This window comes from Lissotriton vulgaris, chromosome 8 (genome assembly GCF_964263255.1).
Source record: "Lissotriton vulgaris chromosome 8, aLisVul1.2, whole genome shotgun sequence".
Lineage (NCBI taxonomy): Eukaryota > Metazoa > Chordata > Amphibia > Caudata > Salamandridae > Lissotriton > Lissotriton vulgaris.
The window spans coordinates 1,141,681,706-1,141,703,905 of record NC_141696.1 but is presented as its reverse complement, the minus strand read 5'-3'; the positions used below and the strand labels follow the sequence as shown (position 1 = coordinate 1,141,703,905).

Below are 22,200 nucleotides of genomic sequence, written 5' to 3'. Positions count from 1 at the left end.
TGAATCAGGATTTATTTTGCACTTGTAATGAGGGCATCCAATGTAACACAAGACATTTTTGCACAGCACCCTGCCCCTCCCATCAGTCATGGCTTTGGCAGTTTGGGCTGGACTGTTCCCATGAGGCACAGGGTCAGACTGATTTGCATATGGCCTTGTCTGAACTGGGGTGGCGGAGTGAGCTAAAGAATGGTGATGGATTAAACCCAGATCAGTTGACTGGGGGTGAGTGTTTGATTTGCTCAAACGCTCCGTCCATCATCCCCTTTTGAACCAGCATTGAAATGTGTTGCCCATTCATTGTTTGGCACAGTAACTGAAGGCATACCATCAAATAGGGACCACAAGGGTTTGTAGATGTGACCGCTTTGCACCCCAATTTCCTGCCTGTTATCTACTTTGATATTCTAAAATTCTTCATGAGCTATGCCGTACTTTTAAATTGTTTATCTACTTACAATTAACCTACTGCTAGACTAACATTTACGTGCAACATATGAGTATAACAACTCTAATAATGATGCATTAGATTTAATTATTTCCGATGCTTGCAAGTAACACTACAGTCCAACTGTGTGCTACACGGGCTAGCGTGCTATAGGTCCGTGAAGCGCCTAAATGCCTCTACTGAAACAGTAAGCGCTACATTCATCCACAAAGCTTTGCTATAGTTGATTGTGGGCGTGGGATGTGTGCCAGGCTCCTGCCCCAGTGGCTTGTCAGCTCTTGAATCGCTCTTGCAGGCCAGATAGTGCCTCTGTGTTTCCATCTTTAGTGATATTTTCTTCTGTTACCGGAAGCACCACACGCCACCTAACCTGTGACTTTTCCTGATAAACTTTCTCCAGCTTCTCACAGGAACAAGCATTGGCATAACCATTAGGTCTCGCCTTTGGGAACTTATAAGCGTTTAACCATGCAACAGTTGATGTTGTTGCACCAAGGATATATTGCTGGATAACTAAACACTTATAAGGTCCCAAAGGTGAGACCTATTGACTATGCCAATTCTTGTTTAATTTGTAGAAGGTTAAGTAAGCACAAAGGCTGATTAGGTTCTGCCTCCGTAATCCAAATTGTAGTCTTATTTGGGCTGGGGAAGTATGCCGTGGGAGACTGAACACCAGCCGATGCATTTTCAATTACTGTGTCTGATCTCCCCCACAGAGCTTCAACTCCATATGCTAGTATGGGTTCGTATTTTGCATCCATGACGTGCAGTAATGGTTGAAGAGAAAAGACCTTTAAAATGTTCAAGGAGCAGAAAGCTGACATGAGGGACTTAATTTTTCTTTTAATCGAGCAACAGTGTTTGGTGAATTAGCCTCTTGAGCCAAAGATTACCCCCAGGAACGTGTACCATGTCACTGGATCGAAGGATGAGCCTTCTAGATGGAACGTTGGTGATGGAAATCATCTTGTACTGATGAACAAGGATTTTGTTTTGTTGAGATTAACTTGGAGCCAATGCTTTGTTACATATATTGCTCTGGGATTCATTAGCCTTTAAAGGCCATCCTTCATGCAGCTGATAAGAACTACATCATAGATGTACAACATGTGTAAGGCATTAAACCCAGACAGTGTAGGAGCATGTGAGTTCTGCCATGTACAAGTTGAGCAGAAACAGGGCAAGGACACATCCTTGCTTCAGACAGTTGCTTGTGTATATTTCCCTTGAAATGGTTGATCCATTGCCCAGTCTTGCCCGTGTCCATGTGCTGGTATATAGTAATTGAATGGCATTGAGGAGTGTCCGAGAGATTCCCCAGCTCAGAAGCTTATGCTAAAGGATGTTGCCCTGCACCACGTCAGAGGCGGAGCCAACATCCATGAAGCAGAGTTGGAGGTTTTGAGAGCGAGATCTGGCTTTGTTAATTACTAGGGTGAGCATTAAGATGTGTTTGTCTGTTCCAGTGTTTTTGAAAAACCCGCTTTGGTTCACCGGGACCAATACGTTTTGTGCTGCCCATTCGATTACTTCATTCATCATTATTTTGGCAAAATATTTTGCCTCTCCATCGAACGGGCTATTAACTTGTAGTTTGATGGTAGTGATTTCTTTCCTATTTGTAGATCAGAGCGATATCGACCCCACCAGCTATCTATTGAGAAAAGCCTGGTGGAAAAGGATGTGGTTGTGTAGGAGACCCAGGTGTTCAGTCCAGTATTGAGGATATTTTTTTAGAATGGCCTGTAGTAGGCCGTTGGTGCCAGGGGCTCATCACACCGCCTTGATGAAATTATTTTTAATACATCCTCTGAGAGAATGGGATCATGTGGTTTTTTGGCCATCAAGCTTGTAGGCTCTCTTTCAGGGTTAGCCAATAAGTTTTACTACCACCAAACACTTCCTGAAGATGAGCAGACCATGCTGCTTCTTGGATGTTAGAGGATGCAGGGGCAGGCCTAGCTCCTGTTGTGTGGGTCACCAGTCTATAATATTCTCTAGAATCTCTTCTTCTAGTAGCTGTAGAAAGTCTGCGCCAGTACTGGCCTGTCTCCAATCTAGCCGACTCCCATTTTGTTTTTTTTGTAGAGGGGTCTCAACTCGGATATTGCAGACGTCCATGTTGAAGAGCTTAGTGTGTTTCAAAGAAGCATAAGGGCGTGGTTTAGTTTATTTTTTGCTATTGTGAGTTGGGCTGAATGCTTCCTAGGACGATCCCCTAAAAGAGGGTTTGGTTTCATCAAGGGGTGCCCTTGTTCTGCTAGAAGGAGGGCCGAAAGCTAGGGCCATTGCTCCATCAAGTTAAAGGATAAGTTGAGTATGGCCTTCGACATCGGGCAATAGATCTTGTTGACCAATTTAGCCTCCTGTAATTAATGGTGGAGACTGTGACCAAGTCCTGTTGAGCTTGATCATGAAACCTAGTGTAAGTTTAGCAGGATCTTTTGAGGTTATTTGCCATTACCTAGCGGAAGGTAGACTGAGCAGCAACATCTGGTTTAGTTAGTCCATTTAGTCCAAGGTGCCCTAGGTCATTGGCAAAGGTCAGACCTGTGTGTCCCTACTTGGCAAGCAAGAGTGGAATGAGGGAATTCGCCAGATCTAATTTTGAGTTTCTGTTATTTGGTCATACACAGCTACCTACAACAGGTTCATATTGAAGTCACCTGTTATAAAAATAAGTAGGGTAGGATTGGAAGCCATTTGGTCAGTGTCAAACGACAGTAGAAAATCAATTGTTTCCTACTTCTTGGCAGGCTTAAAATGGATATAGGTTGAAATTATCAGCAGCGGCTGTTTAATATTGTGGAAACATTCTGTTAATTTCACAGCTTGTAGGTTGGGCTGATCTATTTGTAGCTCTTCTATTTTGGCATTGATAATGACCATTGCATAGCATGTGTGTATTTACAGCTGGTTTGCTAATGCCAAGATGTGCCGGTATGTCCAGGCGGGTCAGTGCCCAAGTCTCTTGAAATATTACTAATTGAAAAGAGTTTATATAAGCTGGAAAGTGTGCATTGTGCTTTGCTGGCTCTCGACATTCCATAAGCAAATTGCTAGATTTCCACTTTGCAGCACTTTGGATAGCTGTTTGTCTTTTAGTATTTTTCATGGCTGTTTGCGATTGACTGCAGCATTCTCGGAAGCCATGCCCAATCAATTGGAACTTGACTTCGCTTCCAGTTAGCATCACCATTGCTGCCTCTTTTATTTTCCTAGGGGCTTGATGGCGTCACTGAGTGGCTCCTTGCCCTCTAAGGACCGACGTTGTCTGGAACTGGTCATACGATGCAGCCAGTTTTTCCTTTTTGCTTATTGCTCTTGACAAGAGGGGGCTTGCTTGATATTAAGAATTGAGGATATGCGGTGTCCTCATGACCCAGGATCTCAATGCCCTGTTTTCTTCTGTTGAGTGGTGTGTTCTGGAGCCTTTAGTCTTGAGGACGGCAGTTAGACTGGAGTGTTGCCACCCTATTACAGGGCTAAATTAATGAGAGGAGAGGGAAGACAAACTCTTGATGGTCTGGGTCTATTTGAAGACCTCTAAAACATTTGAGGCTGAAACGCGTCAACACCTATATGATCAAAAATATTGGACTTGAAAAACAAATTTGTAAAAACATTGTTTGAAGGGATGCATCTCATCAAGTGGAGGATATACCTTTCTACCGTTGGCACTTATATTGGTCGTAAATGAAGCAGCGAGGGACTAAATAACATAGACTTGATTGGCATCCACTTTTCTCTCATAAATATTTGATGAGTGCCTAAATATTGATTTGTTCCTGTCTTTTCAAGTCTTCAATTTTTTGTTTAAAAAACTTTAACATGAGCATTTACTTTCAACTGGGAGCACTTTTCTTGATTGATTCACGTCACACTATTGGGGTCACGGTGCATGTGTTCACAAGACTCGCGCAGTTTTTAAGGACATAGTTATTAAGCAGCTATACAAATGTAAATAGAATTTACCTATTTGTTAAACATTTGCAGAATTATGTGAATTAAGAATTAATGAATTGTGACGTGATTAGATTATTTTAACATCTATGGACTGAGCCATGCATGGCCATCGTATACTGCCAACTGATTCAACAAACTGACCAGTTGCCTTCCTGTATAAGGCACCAAGAATACAGATCAGCCAAACTGGTTTCTCCTCGATGCCTGGCTTCCCAGTGGGTATTCCCCACATATTGTTATGTTATGTTATGTTATGGGAATTTGTATAGCGCGCGGCTGCCCCAGCCAAGGGGCGTCCCGGCGCTGTGAGCTGACCAGAATGCGGAATGAAGGTGCACAGAAAACAAATTATTGGAAAAGATGGGTTTTGATGGCCTTTCTAAAGGCTAAGAGATCATGCATCCCCCGTATGGTTACAGGCAAGCTGTTCCATAGCTTGGCAGCAAGGAGGCTAAAAGAACGTCCACCAACTCTGGCAAGTCTAGTGCGGGGAATGATCACTAGATGTTGTCCCTCTGAGCGGAGAGATCGGCTGGGTGTGTACTCAGACAAGAGGGGACTCAGCAGTGGGGGAGAGGCGGTTTTAAGGATCTTGAAGGCTAAATATAGAGCCTTAAACTGGATTCTTTTTCCCACCGGGAGCCAATGCAGTTTTCTTAAGGTTCCTGAAACTGAAGAGTGGCGAGGGAGGCCGACCAAAGCCCTGGCAGCCGCGTTCTGGACTCTCTGCAGTCTGGTGGTTTCGGCCAGGTTCGCTCCCAAAAGGAGAGAACTGGCATAGTCCAGTCTAGAAAGGATCGCCGCCTGGACGATGAGCTGACGGGTGCGACAGTCAAAGAACTTCAGGATAGGCCTGATGTTGCGTAAAATGCCGAAGCATGTGGCAGCCACTTTCTTGGTGTGGATGGTGTATTTTAGATCTGAATCGACCCAGACACCTAGATTTTTGACACAGTCTTTTGGCTTGGGGGGTGGGCCCAGAATGTCAGGCCACCAGTTATCTCCCCAGGAAGCGGTGTTTTTTCCCAAGAGGAGAATCTCGGTTTTACCGGCGTTTAATTGGAGAAAATTCGCCGTCATCCAGTTGGTGATGTCAATGAGTGTCTGTTTAAAGAGATGGGCTTCCAGACCACTGTTGTTATTCAAAGCCACCACCAACTGGGTATCGTCTGCATATGATACCAAAGCCATTCCATTCCTTTTGGCCACCTCCGCTAACGGGCGGACATAGACATTGAACAGGGTAGGGCTAAGGGACGAGCCCTGCGGCACTCCCTGTCCAATGCTATGCTCCTTCGAGATGTAAGGGGGGGTGGAGACTTTGAAAGACCTGTTAGACAGGAAGTCTCTGAACCACCCCAGGGCTGCCCCTGTGACTCCAATTTCCTCCAGTCTCATCAAGAGGACCTCATGTGACACATTGCTACTTTAATGTTACTATTTGATTTACAGTTCATTTTCTGAGAGAAGTGGGTGGGTGAATTATCTGTCTCTGGCAAGTTGAGTGAGCCAGAGTTTGAGGGGGATTCACCACGTTGGCAGTTCACATTCAGAAGTTAACTCCTAAGCACAGACTGGCTTCACAAACACACAGGTACATAGCTGAACACAGATTCACGAAAGTACGATTACACACTTTAGAACTTCGCTAAAGGCATTAGCCCTACACTTACTAAGGGCGGTCCCTTAAACTTGTGTCATGGAAGTTACGTAGCCTAAACAACTCACACAAAGTTATTAGACACATGATCACCTACATGTACAGATATGGAGAAGACATAGTCTTTTTGCAAGAAATAGACTTTACGAAACAGTTGCTAGGCTTTGGGCAAATTGCACGGACTCTGCATTTATAGCATCGTACTCATCGTATGCCATGGGGTGAAAGGAGATACCTTCAGTGCCCTCCAAGATCAATAGGCAATATATAATAATGCAGGCACAACTACATATACATGCACACATTTTTGTGACTATACACAGCTTTAATAATGATGAAACCCACCCTTTAATCTGAAGAGTAGTCTAACATACTACAAATTGATTGAGGAGTATCGTTTGGGGAGACAAATTAAATATTACATTAAATCGCCAGATGGACCAATGTGGCACTTCTCTGCAACCTCAACCTCAAGCTACTAAGCAGTTACTTGATATCATGGCTAAGAGGGGGTTGGTAGATATTTGGGATCTCACTCATCGCACAATTAGGGAAGACTCTCCAGCACAGTATACCTGGTTTAGATTACTGGATAAGTACTGAAGACATATGTCAGTGGCCCCTCAAGATCTCTCATCTACCTCACCTCAAATGCTGTCAGACCATGCTTTGATGCTGCTGGAATTGCACATTCCGGGTTTGTATCTAGATATGTCCACCTGGAGCCTCCTGCTGGATGCCCTCAGTGATCGAGTCTTCAGAGACAGCTTCAGGGCTGATATTGCATAATATTTCACACATAACGTCAGCACAAGCAATTGCATATGCACACTATGGGAGGGTTTAAGGTTGTTGCTGAGTGAGCTCTATTACTAAGCAGTCTGGAAGTTTGTGTGACATAAGACGGCGTCTAAGCCATCTAGAATTAGAGATTTATGCTCTAGAGGTAGCAATAAGGGTGGACAGGGGTATGCCCACACTAGCACAAGTTTGCTCCAGAACCACAGCGATTGAGGAGGTAGGAGATAGTGAACCAAAACTCCTAGGGAGGGTGACTAGACAAGGGTGTATGGTGAGGGTAAGAGACCAAGCTGCATCCTTGCTAACCTAACAGGGCCACCATGGGCGAGCATAGTGATCCCTAATTCTTAGCAATGAAAGAGACGACTTAATGACTGATCTCTTGAGATACTGGAAAATTCTGCAATCTCCCACAATAGATGATTATGCAGCATATTTCATCAATCAATCAGGGGTTTATAAAGCACGCTGAGGGGTGAGGGTCTCAAGGCTCTGCTGGGGGGTGTAGGCAGCTCCGGCTCAGTCAAAGAGCAAGGTCTTGATGGCCTTCCTGAAGATGTGCATGTTAGGGGAGCATCTGATGCGGACGGGAGCTCCGTCCAGGTTTTGGCTGTGATGTATGAGAAAGCCCTTCCTCCTGTTTACTTCTCCAGATGTGGGGTGTCTCCGCTAGGGCGAGGTCGGCGGATCGGAGAGTTCTTTTGGGAGCGTGGAAACATTCTATTGTTGAGGTATTTGGGACCGATGTTGTGTAGGGATTTGTAGGCGTGGGTGAGAAGCTTGTAGGATATTCTGTTCTTGACCAGGAGCCAGTGTAGGTTTTGAAGGTGTTGTGTCATGTGTTTGTGCCGTGGCGTCCCGAGGACGAGTCTGGCTGCGGCATTCTGGATGGTTTGGAGCTTGTGTAGAAGGGTCCTGTTGATGCCGGTGTGGAGGACGTTTCTGTAGTCCAGTCTGCTGGTTATGAGTGCGTGGGTGACGGTTTTTCTGTGTTCGGAGGGGCATCCATTTGAAGGTCTTTTGGAGGATGCTGAGGCAGTTGAAACTGGTGGAAGCGACGGCATTGATCTGGCGTGTCATGGTGACAGAGGAGTCAAGGATGATGCTGAGGTTCCGAGCGTGGTCTGTCGCAGTGAGAGTTCATATTTAGACAGTATTGCTCTGGTATGGTTAGAAGAGATCCACAGGCAGTATCTTGAAAGTTCAATAATGGCAGAAGAGAAGTGCATTGGGTAATCAATAACCTATTGGGTAGCAAAGCACCGGGCTAATGGTCCAGTTCTTGAAAGAATCTGCACAGAAACAAGTACCTCATCTAGTGGCCATGTAGAAGGATTCATAAGAAAAGGGCGAGCTTCCACCTGTTTCTCTGGGAAGCATTTATGGTCCCTCTCTTAAGCCCAACAAGCCACCTGATCATGCTCAATACAAATCCTGGAACCCACTGTCCCTGATCAATGTGGACAGTAAAATTATTGCCAAGATCTTAGCTAATTCGATAATACTCTTGCTCCCACTTATGGTCTGACCAGGCTAATAGAGGTGTATCCCCGAGATGTGCACATCACGGGGATACACGTCTGCTGTTCGGCCTCCTATTTCTGCTTGATCCTAAGCTCACAGCTGTATGAGTCATTTTAAATGCCCAGAAAGCCTTTGATAGAACGGAATGTGAATTCCTGTTTTATTTATTAGAGAGCTCGGTCTTTGGCACCACATTCACTAGATGGATTAGATGACGTTGTCAGGTCCTCACCACTGGTATCAGGTATCTCACTTAATCGGTCCAAGTCTTAGTTTTTCTCCTTGACTCGGAGTACTATTGCTTGTGAGCTTAAATACACGCCAAGATGCTGTGACTCTTCTGTTAAACACTTAGGCATTAAGGATATAGATTGTGTGCTACAAGAAAATTCATGTGGCATTAGCCTAGGTAGATGCCCAGGTGGACGGATGGCTCAAACTACCGTTGCCTCCGGCACATTGGTTCAGGCTGTCAAAGATAATCGTCCTGCCGAAGCTACTCTATTATTTATGAATATTCTAATCCCCGCAACAAAGCGTTCTTCTAATGCCGAAACTTAAATGCAAGATCTAGACTTTTCCATTTGACCAAGGTCGGCTGGCTGTTCTAGAAACGGCGGACGTGCCTTTTCCTTTATGGCGCCATCCCTATGGAACAAACTCCCCCTAAACATACGCACAACTACTGAACTCGTGAGTTTCCGCAAAAAATTGAAAACATGGCTCTTCAGTTAAAATCCCATTCCAGGCTCATCCACTTATTTCTAGGATTGTCCGCATGCGCCATGAGACTCCTTCGGGATGTGATATGTTGCGCAATACAAATATCCAGACTAGACTAAATTAGACTTTTACCTTGGTGTCCAAACTCACTTTACTACTTTTCGTGGTATCAATTCCATTCCAGCCTCACCTTTTGGCCGACTTTATTAGACCTCTGCATTGGGGGATAGGGGGCTAGATAATATAAAGTATCAATTTACAGGTAAAGTGTCATCCAAGTGATTATAAGCAAGTGATTTGACTGCTAGGTCCGTGGTGCCTATGGATTAATAGTGGATAGAATAGTAGGATGATCACCAGAGTCAAAGGTAACAGCAAGTCTAGAAATATGAGAATAGAAGAAATGGGATTATAAAGAGCAGTGGTGATAAAGTGCCTTCATTGTTTGGGGACTGAACAATTATGGTAAAGCACAAAATGGATTGGCGGATTTAAATATTAGAATAAATCAACGTAGAGAAGTTGCGATGAAGTGGCTGGTATAGCTGAGCGAGGTTGAAAGACATTGGAGGTGTGAGAAACTGTAGCTGGAGCATTAAGTAGGGCTGCAAGGATTTTACTTACTTAGGTGATTTTTTAGAAGAGGTATTTATTTATTTATTTAATGTGATTTTATATAGCGCGAACATTACCCGAAGGTGTCTGAGCGCTTTACAAAAGAACCAGTTGCGATACATAAGGACTTAGGGTTACATGAGTTTCATAAAAGATTCAAACTGAAAAAAATGCAAATGTACAAGTTGTAAAGTCACTCAAGGAAGAGATACAAATGGATAAACTCTAAGAATCACATAGGAATGGTAGTGAGTACAAGGGTCTACTACATAAACTAGTGGTTAGAGTTCTCTCTGTATACATATATATACAAATAGTAGATTTGCTCAGGATTACATTTTACCAGCGATTAGGCTTGGACAAGTATATATCACATATTTACAGAGTTAACGGGGAAATAAAAAATAAAAAAATAAAAAGGGCTAGAGAGCGGTAGGTGGGGGAGAAGAGTCGGAAGCTGAGATTGGTGAGAGGAGAGACGGGGACCTGAGGAGGAGAAAGAGATAAGGCACTCCAGCAAAAGAGAAATGTCTGAAGGTCGACAGGATGGAATCCAATGTACCAAAGGAAAGGACAAGAATCCACAAAATGGCAGACCCGGGTCATGGGCATCGATGGAAACCATCTCAAAATGGCAAGATGCACCCAGGTCAGGACCCAAAAACCATGAGAGCAGAGTTCCATTAAGTGGGGTCGGAGGGGGGACGCAGTCACAGCACGGAGGAGCACTCTGCATCTTGTGCTCAGCGAGCGTAAATCTGACCCGCAGAGTTTAAAGCCGGTGGGGGGACAGGTCATCGGAGCCCCCACCATCAATACCAGAACATCTGGGGGAACACCAGGGTGATTAGCTCACCTTCTACCATCCCGCAGTGCGTGACAGCAGACAGTGGAGACCCCATACATCCAGTGCTGCGCTCACCCCTCAAGAAGCACATCGCCAGCTGCCAACTCCGCTCCCATCTCCCGCACTGTGAGTGGCTAGGCGAGGCTTGCTGAAGTGCTGGGCGTCTCCGAGAGCGCCCGCGCTCACCGTGTGTAGTGTGGGGAGGTGCCGGCAGCCGCGGGCAGTGGATCAGCCTCTGCAACAGTGATGGTGGGTGGCGTAGCTCCGCCGATGTAATTTGCGGTTCCTCTGCATTACCGGCAGGGACGGTAGCCAGGTGGCACTGGGGAATCGCAGTGGATGGTAAGAATCGAGGGCATGTTTTGGAGTATATTTGAACATATTCAGGGTTGTGCTGTTTTGAAACAGGACTAGGTAATTATGAATTTGGTTCAGGAATTGACTGAGTATGAGTGTGTGATTAAGTTGGCATGATAAGTATGGAATGCTGCTGGTGTAGTTGAGTTAATGTGGTTTGTCCATGTTTAGAGAGAGACTGTGAAAGACAAAGTGGTTGGTGAAAACAGAGTGGGCATTCCACAGACAGTGTAAAAATGTATTGTGCGTGTGCATCACACATGTTGCACTACTCTGGACAGCGGGCAAGTAGCAAATGAGTCAGAGCCTTGTGGGAGGATAGAACTTCCTGTACCGGAGGCTTCATTAATGGAATTCCACAGATTATCAGTGTGTAGAATATTTGACAGTGCAAGGGAGTTTATGATCGGTTTTATTTTAACTACTGTGTTCAGACTACTTGAATTTCACAAATGTGTAACATTTGAGCTGGTAAACAACTTTAAATTAGAATATTACATTTTTGACACACATTCATCATGGTGAAATGGCTCCTGGTTGTTCATTATCTCCATTTAATCAAGGTCTTGCCATCCAGCCAAAATATGTTTCAACCACATTCTTTCCACCATATCTTCATCCAGCTACCAGTCAAGCAGATCACCCTTGATTTGTGTGAAGTTGGATACTAATTTATGTGAAGTCCAAAGTTTCTAGATGGTTTTACAACTAATGTGAAGTTGTCTTCAAGCTTCACTTTACAGATAATATCTTCAATTATGATACTAATGCTACTCTACTAATGTTAATTAATAAATTCCAGTCATTGCTCTTCCAAGAAAATATGTGTCTGCCCTAGATCGACTATACAAAAGCGTTCAATTTGCAGTGTAAGCCTCAAACAATCCAGATGGGTAAGCTAGCACTGCGAATGATGAGAACATACACGATTTTTTCATGAATTCTAGAGACTCAGACTCCTAAACCACTTTCCCTATTGGAATGCAACTGTTGGTTAACCTTTAGTCAATGCCACGCCCTGAATTTGCCCTTTGCAGGTTCGCAGGATAACTACGCATCTGCGTTAGGCTTTTGCTAGAACTGAGTTGCCTTTGCGCATGTAAAAATTGTAATTGTATTCTCTTTACTGGGATCTTTACTACAGAGATGCAATCCCATATTACAAATAGCAAAGCGTTTTTTTTTTTAGTTTAGGACGAATTTAATTTAGATTATAATTTATTGTAGTACAGAAGTAATCCTTTCTTAGACTTCAGTCTACTATAAAGTGAAGATGTATCCTTGTATTGTTTAGCTGAAGCATATTGGAAGTTTCCACTGAGATGCAGATCATATTAGGTGTCCTTATTTGGCATGGAATACTTTAGTTGTGGATTGGGAAGGTCGTCTAGGAAGCAAATGTACTGCTCTGCTCTGGTGCTGCTTCATTAGGACATCTAGTCTTAGGAGTTGGTGAATTAAATTGGCCCAAACCAAACTCTAATTGCTCTTCTAATTCAACATTCCACTTTTCTACTGACTCAGGGCCTGATTTAGATATCGGTGGAATGGTTACTCCGTTACAATTTATATTATTTATTTTATTTTTTAAACTTGTAAGGCGCAACAGCTACCCGAGAAGGGTTTCCCGGCGCCGAGACACAGCATAAAGGTGGTAGGGGATTTCTGGTTATTCAAGTTATTGTTCGAATAGCCAAGTCTTGACGTGCTTTCTGAACCTAGCATGGTTTTCCTCTTTTCGAATGTAGAGAGGGAGTGCGTTCCAGAGTGATGGTCCTAGGTGGGCAAAGGATCTGCCTCCCATTCTTGCAAGTTTGAATCTTGGTACGCAGAAGTTGGCGGCTGATTGCGACCGAAGGTTACGCTTGGGATTGTAAGGATGGGCCAGAGCTAAAAGGTATTTGGGTGCAATGCCTGCTTTGATTCTGAACATGTAGTTCAGGGCTTTGAATCGGATGGACAGATATCCCAACCACCGAAATCTAAATCCCATAATATCCAATGGGATTTAGAGTTGTGACAGATTAACCTGTCCGTCAATGTCTAAATCAGGCCGTCAGTCTTAACTGCACTGAATGCATGTGACAGTTGATGTAATCTTTGATTGTTTTCAGCGTTATGTCTGATCCAGAGAGTTGCACCAGTATTAACCGGAGAGTTAAATCCATGGCAATGACTCACAAATAAAGATCTTGCCTCTGCCATGGCAGACACTGGCCTTTGTACAACAGCGTAAAGCCAATGTAGCTTACCACTTATCTGAGGACCTTCTACCCAGTCTGTTGGAATGTGCAGCTTGTGGGTGGATGACTTCTGATCAGGAAAGGGTGTGCCCAGAGTTCCAGCAGGCATTGTGCAGCAACATCTTTCCTTTATTGAACAAGTGCACCCTAATGGTGTGCTGATGCCAGTGTCTCGAAAGCCTTCTGTCATCAGCTAGATAATGTAAGGCATTAGTTACATTAATGGTACTGTTATGGGAACCAGGGAACACAAATGTGTATCCATACTACCTTTTTTATTTATTCTTTTACTCCACTTGTAAAATTTCCCTTCCTCATAGTGGTACCCCGCACTAATTTTCGTGGTGTTTTTTTCCTCTGTCTGTATATATTTGCTCCCTTCCTTCACCGGAGAAGTTCGAAGTTTATCCATGTTGTGAATGTACCTGATAACATTTTGTGAATAGCTAGATACATAAAGATTATTGACTGTCTACCTACGTTTGTAGGCCCTAGAACACCCAAAATATATCACTTGAAGCCAGTTTGCTCAAAGATATTATACACTTACGGTGTAATATTACATGAGAGAAAATCGATTTAGAAGTGCAAATCCACAAATGTGACTTGGCATTTGTAAAAAGGTTTTTTTTTTTTTGCAACTGAGTAAATTATTTTATAGATTTCTTGTGTATAGGGCCCTTAATCTTGTATAGTTTGGACATTGGACAGTTATAGCCCTCACATTTTACCAGCGTACTGCAACATGGCGTGTCCAATTTAATGTATAATCTACAATACATAGTGTAAAAAACAGTTATGCTACTCTGAGGAATGGTCTAAGCAACACTAATTTATTTGTCAAATGTATTTTTCCCTGTGTTTTTAGAGCTCACATACCAGATCCAGACATCTGTACGCCAATGATAGACGAACTTAGGAAAGCTGTTCATTTGTTACAAGATCCTAACAGGTGGGTCTATTACAAATCCCCATGCTCTACACCAGTCTTGTTTAATAAACTCAATATTCCACAGCAGCATATGAAATAAACAGGGTTCCTCCATGCTTCACTATCCGATACTCGAGCCTAATAAAAAATTCACAACACGCAGTCACTGTGACACTAGAAGGTGCTTTCATATGCCTGGCCTGCAGATGGGATGCAGACATTCCTGGGTTTAATAGATAGCAATGTATCTGGAGGTAAATTAAAAGGCGTTCTGTAAATCACCTTCCAATTGCTGGTGTTCTGCATCTTTTATTCAGTACTGGTTCCCGGTTGAGGCTCTACGTTTGCTAGGGTTTGGTATTTGTAATGCAAGTGTATTCTCTTTCCTTTACCGGTTTCACCTGCTCAGCGCTGGTGCTGTGCTTGCGAAATCTTTTGTAATTATAAAAATCCTAAATGGGGCTTAGAGCCCCCATTCCTTCCCTGTACTTACTAATGGTTGGCTCCTAAGTCACTCTTGTTTCCTTGATTTCTATTGGTCAGCAGCTCCTCCTGGCCTTTAGCTTCCCCCTGAGCTTTGAAGTATTTGCCCATGCTGTGGAGCATGGACCAAGTAGTGCTTCCTGTGGCCAGTGGTCTTCCACTGGCCACAGGAACTTTTTTTTTTAATTTCCACATGCACATTTAGAGGGTGCATGTGCCTGTAGTCTCTCTTCTTCACCCCCACCCTCAACTGCGGTTTTAACCCAACACTGCTGTTGTTTTTAACCTACCTGGTCTCCTGTTTCTAACCCACACTCCTGCTTTCCTTGTTTCTAACCTCCTCCCTCCTCCCACATTCCATTGTTTCTAACCCACCCCCCTGTTTCACCCACTTCCCTCTCGCTCTCCATTGCGTTCCTCCCCCTCATGTTGCTTGACCCCCCCCAAACACTCAGCACTGTTTTTGTATGTGTTGCACAGCCGCACTGGCAATAATGCTGCCTGCCTCATAGTGCTTTTATTTTTTTCGTTGTCATGTTGCACGACAGCTCACTTTGCTGTGCACCATGTAAAAACATTGACAAAGCCAATAGATTTGCATTGGCGAAATCTATTGACATTGCCACTGCTTGTTTTCATGCGTATTGTTTTTTCTTAAAGTATTTACACTTCCTTCACCACATGTGTTAGTAGCATGGGTCACGAGAAGTGTGGCAATGAGGTAATGTAACCAAAAAAGTATTCTAAAGCAAAACATGTCTTTTCAGGTTAAGCATGGACATAGAAGACTTGGATGGTGTGAATCTGTATCCTCTACGGTCGCCAACTTTGCCGGGATTGCATGAGTCTACAGTAAAGTGTGTTTATCTACTTTCTAATTTTCTAAAAATGTTTGTTTAACAGAATTTCAGAGCCATTCAGGCTTTTTTGGATTGAAACCAATTCCAGTAGTTTAAGAAACGTCTCAATAGTAGAGAGGAGAAAATAAATACGATATCTAATTCTCTTGAGATAACACAAGTAAAGTTGATCACTGTTTCAATTGAATCTCAAAATTCTGACCCTCAAGGTAAAGTTTTGCAGTTACAAAGATAGATCTGCATTATTATTATTATTATTATTATTATTATTATGTTTCTTATATAGCGCCAGAATCGACCCCCGAAGGGGTATCTCCGCGCTTGCCTTGGGAACCCGTCCTGGCTTTTCCCTGTGAGATAGCCCCTACTGGGCATCCCCAAGGTGAAAGCCAGGCATCCCGCCGCGGGGGGCCGTTGTGGAGATTAAGCAAGCTTAATGCCCAGAGTTGCAGAGTGTGAACCCATGATTAGGTCAGGCACCGAAGCGAGAATTATCGAGTCCATGGACATTTGAGCTCAAGACCCTGCCGCGTCGGGAATTGAACCCTGGTCCCGGGTCTGACCTCTGCTTCAGGGTCTGCCTGCTCTAACCAGTGAGCCACACTTCTCCATTGGATACCAAAGTAGGGAAGTTAAAGGTTATCAATGTGAAAGTCAAGTTTTGCGAAGTTCCCGATGGTTGGTCTATCTGTACATGAAAGTTCCTTCCTGCTTTTCCTTAGTATATCACTTCCTTGAAATTGGTTCTGAAGCCTAGCAATGAGAATATTGTATGTGAGGGCATACCTTGTGCTGCTTTGCCCCATGGGTGACCTGACACTCCCATGGGAAAGGTATGCGAATTTACATGTGTGCATACTGGTACAAGGGAGTGGTATACAATATTAGAAGCTTTGCAGAAGTCTTGATTTTCACATGGAAGCATATCCACTCCGAACTCTGCAACCTTTACATATTTTTCATGCATTTTGGAAAAAATGTGAGGTTGCTTGAAAACAACTTTGCAACTTCCCTCACCTCTACTTCAAATATGAAAAGCACTGAGATAATAGGGTTGATGTCTGTGCTCTGAGCTTTACATTAACAAATATGGCACTAGTATGATGGTACACTCTGTGGGGATTACTAAAGGGAATTGAAGGCTAAGATATACATTATTTGTATTTGTGATGCTTTTGAAAATTTGATGTTGCCATGCATCTCATCTGACCTCATTATACCTGTTTGCACAAAAGGTAAACAGCTAATCAGCTTTACTTTAAAAGATGGTTGTGGCAGCATGATAATTACTTATTCTACTTGTATCTACATTGATTAGGAAATCAAAATGTTAAAAACGTTAGCCTGTTTAATGAAAACCTAAAAAGATATTTTCAGTTGCACCATTATGACATTGTCAATTCATTGGACTTGGAGTGGAGGCGTGTGAATTGACTAGTATTATTTCTGGGACATGCTTAACTTTTCCCATTTGCAACGCCTGCTGGCCAAATGGATTTTTTCTCATAGTTGGAAGGCTGCATCATGGCCATTAGTTCTGCTGACCTACCTTCTGATGTCTGCAGAGCCAAAAGTTTTATTTTGCACACTGGCAAATTCCTTTTTACTTCAGGATTATGGAAGGGGTAAACATGAGACCTGGACAGCAGTTGCCTCAGCCCACATTCTCCTGCCAGGCGGTGACAGCTCATCTCTGAAAGACTCACTTCTCGAGGGCCGCTGTGTAAGGGTTCACAACACCTGACGAGTGGGATTCTCTTGGGCATCCTGCTTCTGATTTTCCACAAGACATTCTCTACTGTCATTGGCCAGGAGGCCACAACAAAGACCCTTTAGTACAGTTAGCAGCTCAGAAACCACCCATACCAGAGGTTAATGAGGACCACCTAAGTTCATGCCCCATACCCTGCACTACCCCAAACCAAACAACATACTGGACGTATTACTACCATGAGTGACTGGCCGCCTGCCAAATAGCAGCCGAGGTCCCTTTAGACTTTTTATCCCTTGAGGCACCCCCTCTATTGGTCTGATTGTATGGGCTAAAATAATGACCAGGTAGCACTATGGGTGCACATAGAAAAAAAAACATCCATAGTGGCAGTGAGAATTCTCCCTGCCTTGTAAACTACCCCACACCCTTGGAAAGTCCAGCCCATGGCCCCAGTGCTAAAGTCAATCAGAGCTGAAGAGTGACCATGCATTTCTTATACACCCTGGTTTTTTCAGCACCTGGTGATCGCACAGAGCTCACAGCCTGCTCTACGGGACCAGGAAACCACACCCAACACCATGCAGCGCCATGATAGGTGAACATGGCACAGTTTGTACAGTGCAAGTAAAGTTTATCACTATTTCCCCTTTTAGGTACTTTTGAACCTGAATTTGGCTAACCCTTGTTATTGCCAAGATTCAGTAATCCCACCTCCTCTGTTATTAGGTGGAAGAATCATCAAACCACTCCCCCCCCCCCCCCCCCCCACGTGTATCTTAACCAACATTCTACCTTCAACTCCATCTTCTTCTTCTCCTGTCCCTCTACACCATCCTTGCCCACGGTGACCACATTCTTTCTCATTTATGTTTGGGAAATATTTATACTCCAGATCGGCTCATGCGGTTTGTCCAGTTAAACCTTCATAGCTCTTGCACCACCGAACCGTCCCCTCTCCCTCTTCCATCTTCAATGGGCAAACTCTTCTCTGTGACTCAACATCCATAATATACTTAATCTTCTCAAGCCCGAATCCTCCTCACATTATTTTTCATCTGTATGAAATTGAGCCTACAATAAAATATATTTACCTCTGACCACTCCAACACAGGCTAACCCCATGCTTTTCACAGCTACAATGGAACCATAGATAAACCTGAATCTCTGTCACTATTGTTTTCCTACATAGGAATTACAAGGCTAGCACTCAGATGTTTCACATAGCTCAACAATCTGGTATCTTCATAAACAAACTGTAGTCTAGTCCTCAACTCGCAAACGCCCATTGATCGCAAACCAGAACAAAGCACTAGACCATGTTCTTCTCTTTATCACTGTGCATCACCCAAACAGTACTATTGTCACTCCTCACAAAGCGAGGGTGAGGAAGTTCGTCTCTCTGCTTTATAGGGCTAGACAGGAAGGGTTAAAATGCACCAACAACAAAAAAGACAAATGGACTGAATATCTAGGTAACACATTGATGGAATCAGGTTGGAAGACAACTGTGGCCACAGAAACAATACCTTGAACTCCTAGATTCACGTTAATTGACTACATCTTCCTGCATTGGGCATAGTTGTCCCTCTCTCTGCATAGGCTGCATTAAATAATTCCATGGGGGCAGATAGCTGCCAAGGATGACTTGGACATGTCCAGTTATCAGACAATACTGGATCACATTTACCAACATTCCAATAGACATACTATCAAACATGGAAATAAAAGAATTACGCATTGGAGGCATGATTAAGTGGAGATAAGGGGGGGGAGGGGGCCCTTCATGCATGTACTGTATGCAATGGTATGTTAAGTCGCATAAGTGCACAGAACAGGAACTGATAAAACAACCTCGTGTGGCATACATCAAGCAATACATGCTCGAAGGGGCTGAAGCACAAGTGTATGGCCACACCCCTAGATCACACACATGATTGTATAACTAAAGAGGCACTGAACGTATAGATTTGTACATGATAATATAGGGACAGCACTGTACACTGAGGTGAAATGCCAATGAATGGGTTCCCATTATAATAATTATACACTTGACATTGACATTTGTGTAACCGGCAAATATAATGTGAAAGGTGCCTTCGATCGTAATATAATAAAAATCTATATAAGAGTAAAACAAAAAAATAACTTCCACTCCGACTGCACCCTTGTGGACTGCCCTGGCCACCCCTTGGCCTATTTCTTCCAGGCCAAAGTCCAAGCACAGAGTTCCACCTGATGCATATTTACATATTTAGCCCATGTAGAAGAGGCCATCTCCAATGCTTCCTCCCATTCTAAGCTTATTTTAACTATTTCATAACAGGGCAGACTGTCCTATACCGAGGCAGTCCAGTGTATTGATATGCTGTAGTGAACAGCAGTGACGTTTATCTCTCAAAGCTTTCCAGATATAATTATACAACAAGAGTGTATTAATGCTCTCTGAGGGATATCATGGCAGTGCATGACTTTCAGAAGAAGGGAGGTACACACTGGCATCATTTACCTTGGCACTCCAGATTTGTCATTGGTCTCAGTATCCTCGCTACACCTTCTAGTAGGCCATCTGACGTGCATGGATAACAGTTTCACAGATGTGCTGAGCAGAGACCACCAGGAACACATGAGGAGTAAATTTAAATAAAGGTACATCAAACGTTTTTCAAAGATAGGCTACAACACACATTTTTGCAATAAACGATAATAAAAAATGGTAAAGTAACATGCAGTCTCTCTCTCTCTCACACACACACGCACACACACCCACACACTCTCTCTCTCACACACACACACTCTCACACACTCACACTATTAGATTGATATGGGTAATTTGCCCATGTTTACCCCTGCTACCATATGTCCTTTACAAGACACAACAAGCACCAATGACAATGATACTCATTGGACTCATGCCAGCCATGGCACCTACCATCTTCTTCCAACGGTGTCAATTGTGCCATTCTGCAAGCTGCCACATCTGCCAGACTTGCATAGTTAACAGGAATTAACAGGAATTGGTTTGTGCACCAAACTCGCATTCTCTCAACCTAGCAATTTAGGACCCGAGATCTTAAAATCTAAATCATTACAACTTTCATAAGACTGTGTCACTATTCTTAAGGAAGATTAGCACCACTAAAACGATCAGAAAGACAGACGATGAAAAGAAAATCAAAAGGAAGGGAAATAGAAAATAAACTCTGTGCGTTCCAGCAGTATAATACCGACTGACAGATGCTGAAAAATCGACGAGATTCAACGTGTTGGGCTCTGTATGCATCATCAACAGTGAACGCTGCGATTAAAGCCATCCTTTTACAGGGCGATCAGCCATTCATTGATTGGAAGCGTCTCCTTCCTGATTCAATACGTATACGTCATTCCTCCAGCAGCCATTGAAGAAAATGCAAATTACGTTCTGGACCACTGCTTATGGAGTCGCGACTTGGAATTGTAACAATTGCCATTAATAGATGATTTTGTGTCGTTTGAGTATACAGCAGGATATTGGTAAAATCAACACTTTCGTTCTCTTTTTGTAGCAAAACGGGATCATTTTATTAAAAGAAAAAAGTGGTATTTTAGTTCAGTGGTGCCTTTGGACATTTACTAAGCTCGTCCATTGCCCTGTAACACGTCGGTTGCTCATTTTTGCATACTAGAAAAGGGAGAGAACTCACAATCTGACAGCAGATTGACAGAATCTATTTCCTCAGTGTCCGAATTCTCCATGGCACCCTCTGCAGACTGGGCATGCCTAGGTGTGAGTAATAACTGCCACACTGCAGCCCACGGGTAATGGTATTTGCATATTAAAGGGACACCCACAAGCAAACCTGACACTTGCAGCTCTCCCTGATGTTGAGTCAGGATCTATGCTGTAGTCTCTGCCTTGATTCTCCCAGAATCCTCCGTTAGTTTGGTGTCCCACTTCCTAGACTGCTGCACGGTTAGAAAAATGTGTTTCAGTTGCCTCATAAGTACTAGCTCAGTGTGCGGGTTAAGGGGGTTTGAAATAGTTTCATTCCTGTATGTTTCTCGTGGTTCTGTGAGCTTTCTAGAGCCTGCTGCAGTTTTGTATTTTACAACAGGAGACCTATAAAAACTGAATGTTTTGCTTAGCAAGAGTTAGATAAATAACCAGCACTTATTCTTCAAAATCAGGAAATTGGGGGGGGGCGAGGCTAGCAGCCGAGCATGACGGCAGCCTAAAAGAAGAGCTCTGTAGATCGGACGGCCTCTCCTAATATCCGACTACTTATCCGTGCAGGAAAGATGCTCTAACGGAGGGTCCCGAAGCCTAGGGCCGGGCAGAGCCCACGGCAGCAACTTTGAACATTGTCCGACACGGGAGGCGCGACTTATGTCGTGGCGACTCTGAGGCCTACACAGAAGAGAAGAGAAGAGTCCTATCCTATTTGATAGTCCGAGAGGAAGTGGGGGCAACTCGGATCGACACCACCGGAAACGCTCGACCACCACGATCCAAACAGGCGGACACGCGTCCGATAATAGCATGGACTGATCGATATGGCCTAATTGGACTTTGGTACATATAAGAAAAGAAACTATACACGGTTGTGAAGGAACACAATCAGACTGCGGACAGGTGAAACCGAAACTACAGTGAAACAAAGGATCGGTCCGCCATCTTAACACGTCGCGATCAGACCACCGAGAGACAGCCTTGAGCGCCGTCACCACAGTACTGCGATCAGCGTTCTAAAAGTTGGAACTCTGGCCTTGTAATACCTGCTCCCAACTTGTTCGGGAACTTGCAGAGTAACAAACTGCGAGAACCTGCGCAAAACGGATGGTGTGAGCCTACTGATCGTACGAAGGGAACGGCGCAGACCAGTTACAGGAAAAGTCCACTGGACTCCGAAAGGCTAAGAGACATAGCCTACGAGATTCTTGTGGTGCGAACAAGCAAAGATGGCTGGCAAGAACTCGAGAGGAGGCACTACGCAGACCCGTATCGATAGATTTGCCAGTTGTGGAGCATCTTCCTCCCCGTCGGACGGG

General features: G+C 43.8%; 1 protein-coding gene across 3 annotated transcripts in view; it reads left to right on the top strand.

The window, feature by feature from the left end:
* Positions 1 to 22,200, top strand: part of LRCH1 (leucine rich repeats and calponin homology domain containing 1) — a 798,407-nt gene that overhangs the window by 531,130 nt on the left and 245,077 nt on the right. For all 3 annotated transcript variants that reach the window (XM_086934995.1, XM_086934996.1, XM_086934994.1), the window contains exons 11-12: positions 14,056 to 14,139; positions 15,369 to 15,458. In XM_086934995.1, coding sequence (XP_086791121.1) covers positions 14,056 to 14,139; positions 15,369 to 15,458 — 174 coding nt within the window. The remainder of the gene's footprint in view (positions 1 to 14,055; positions 14,140 to 15,368; positions 15,459 to 22,200) is intronic.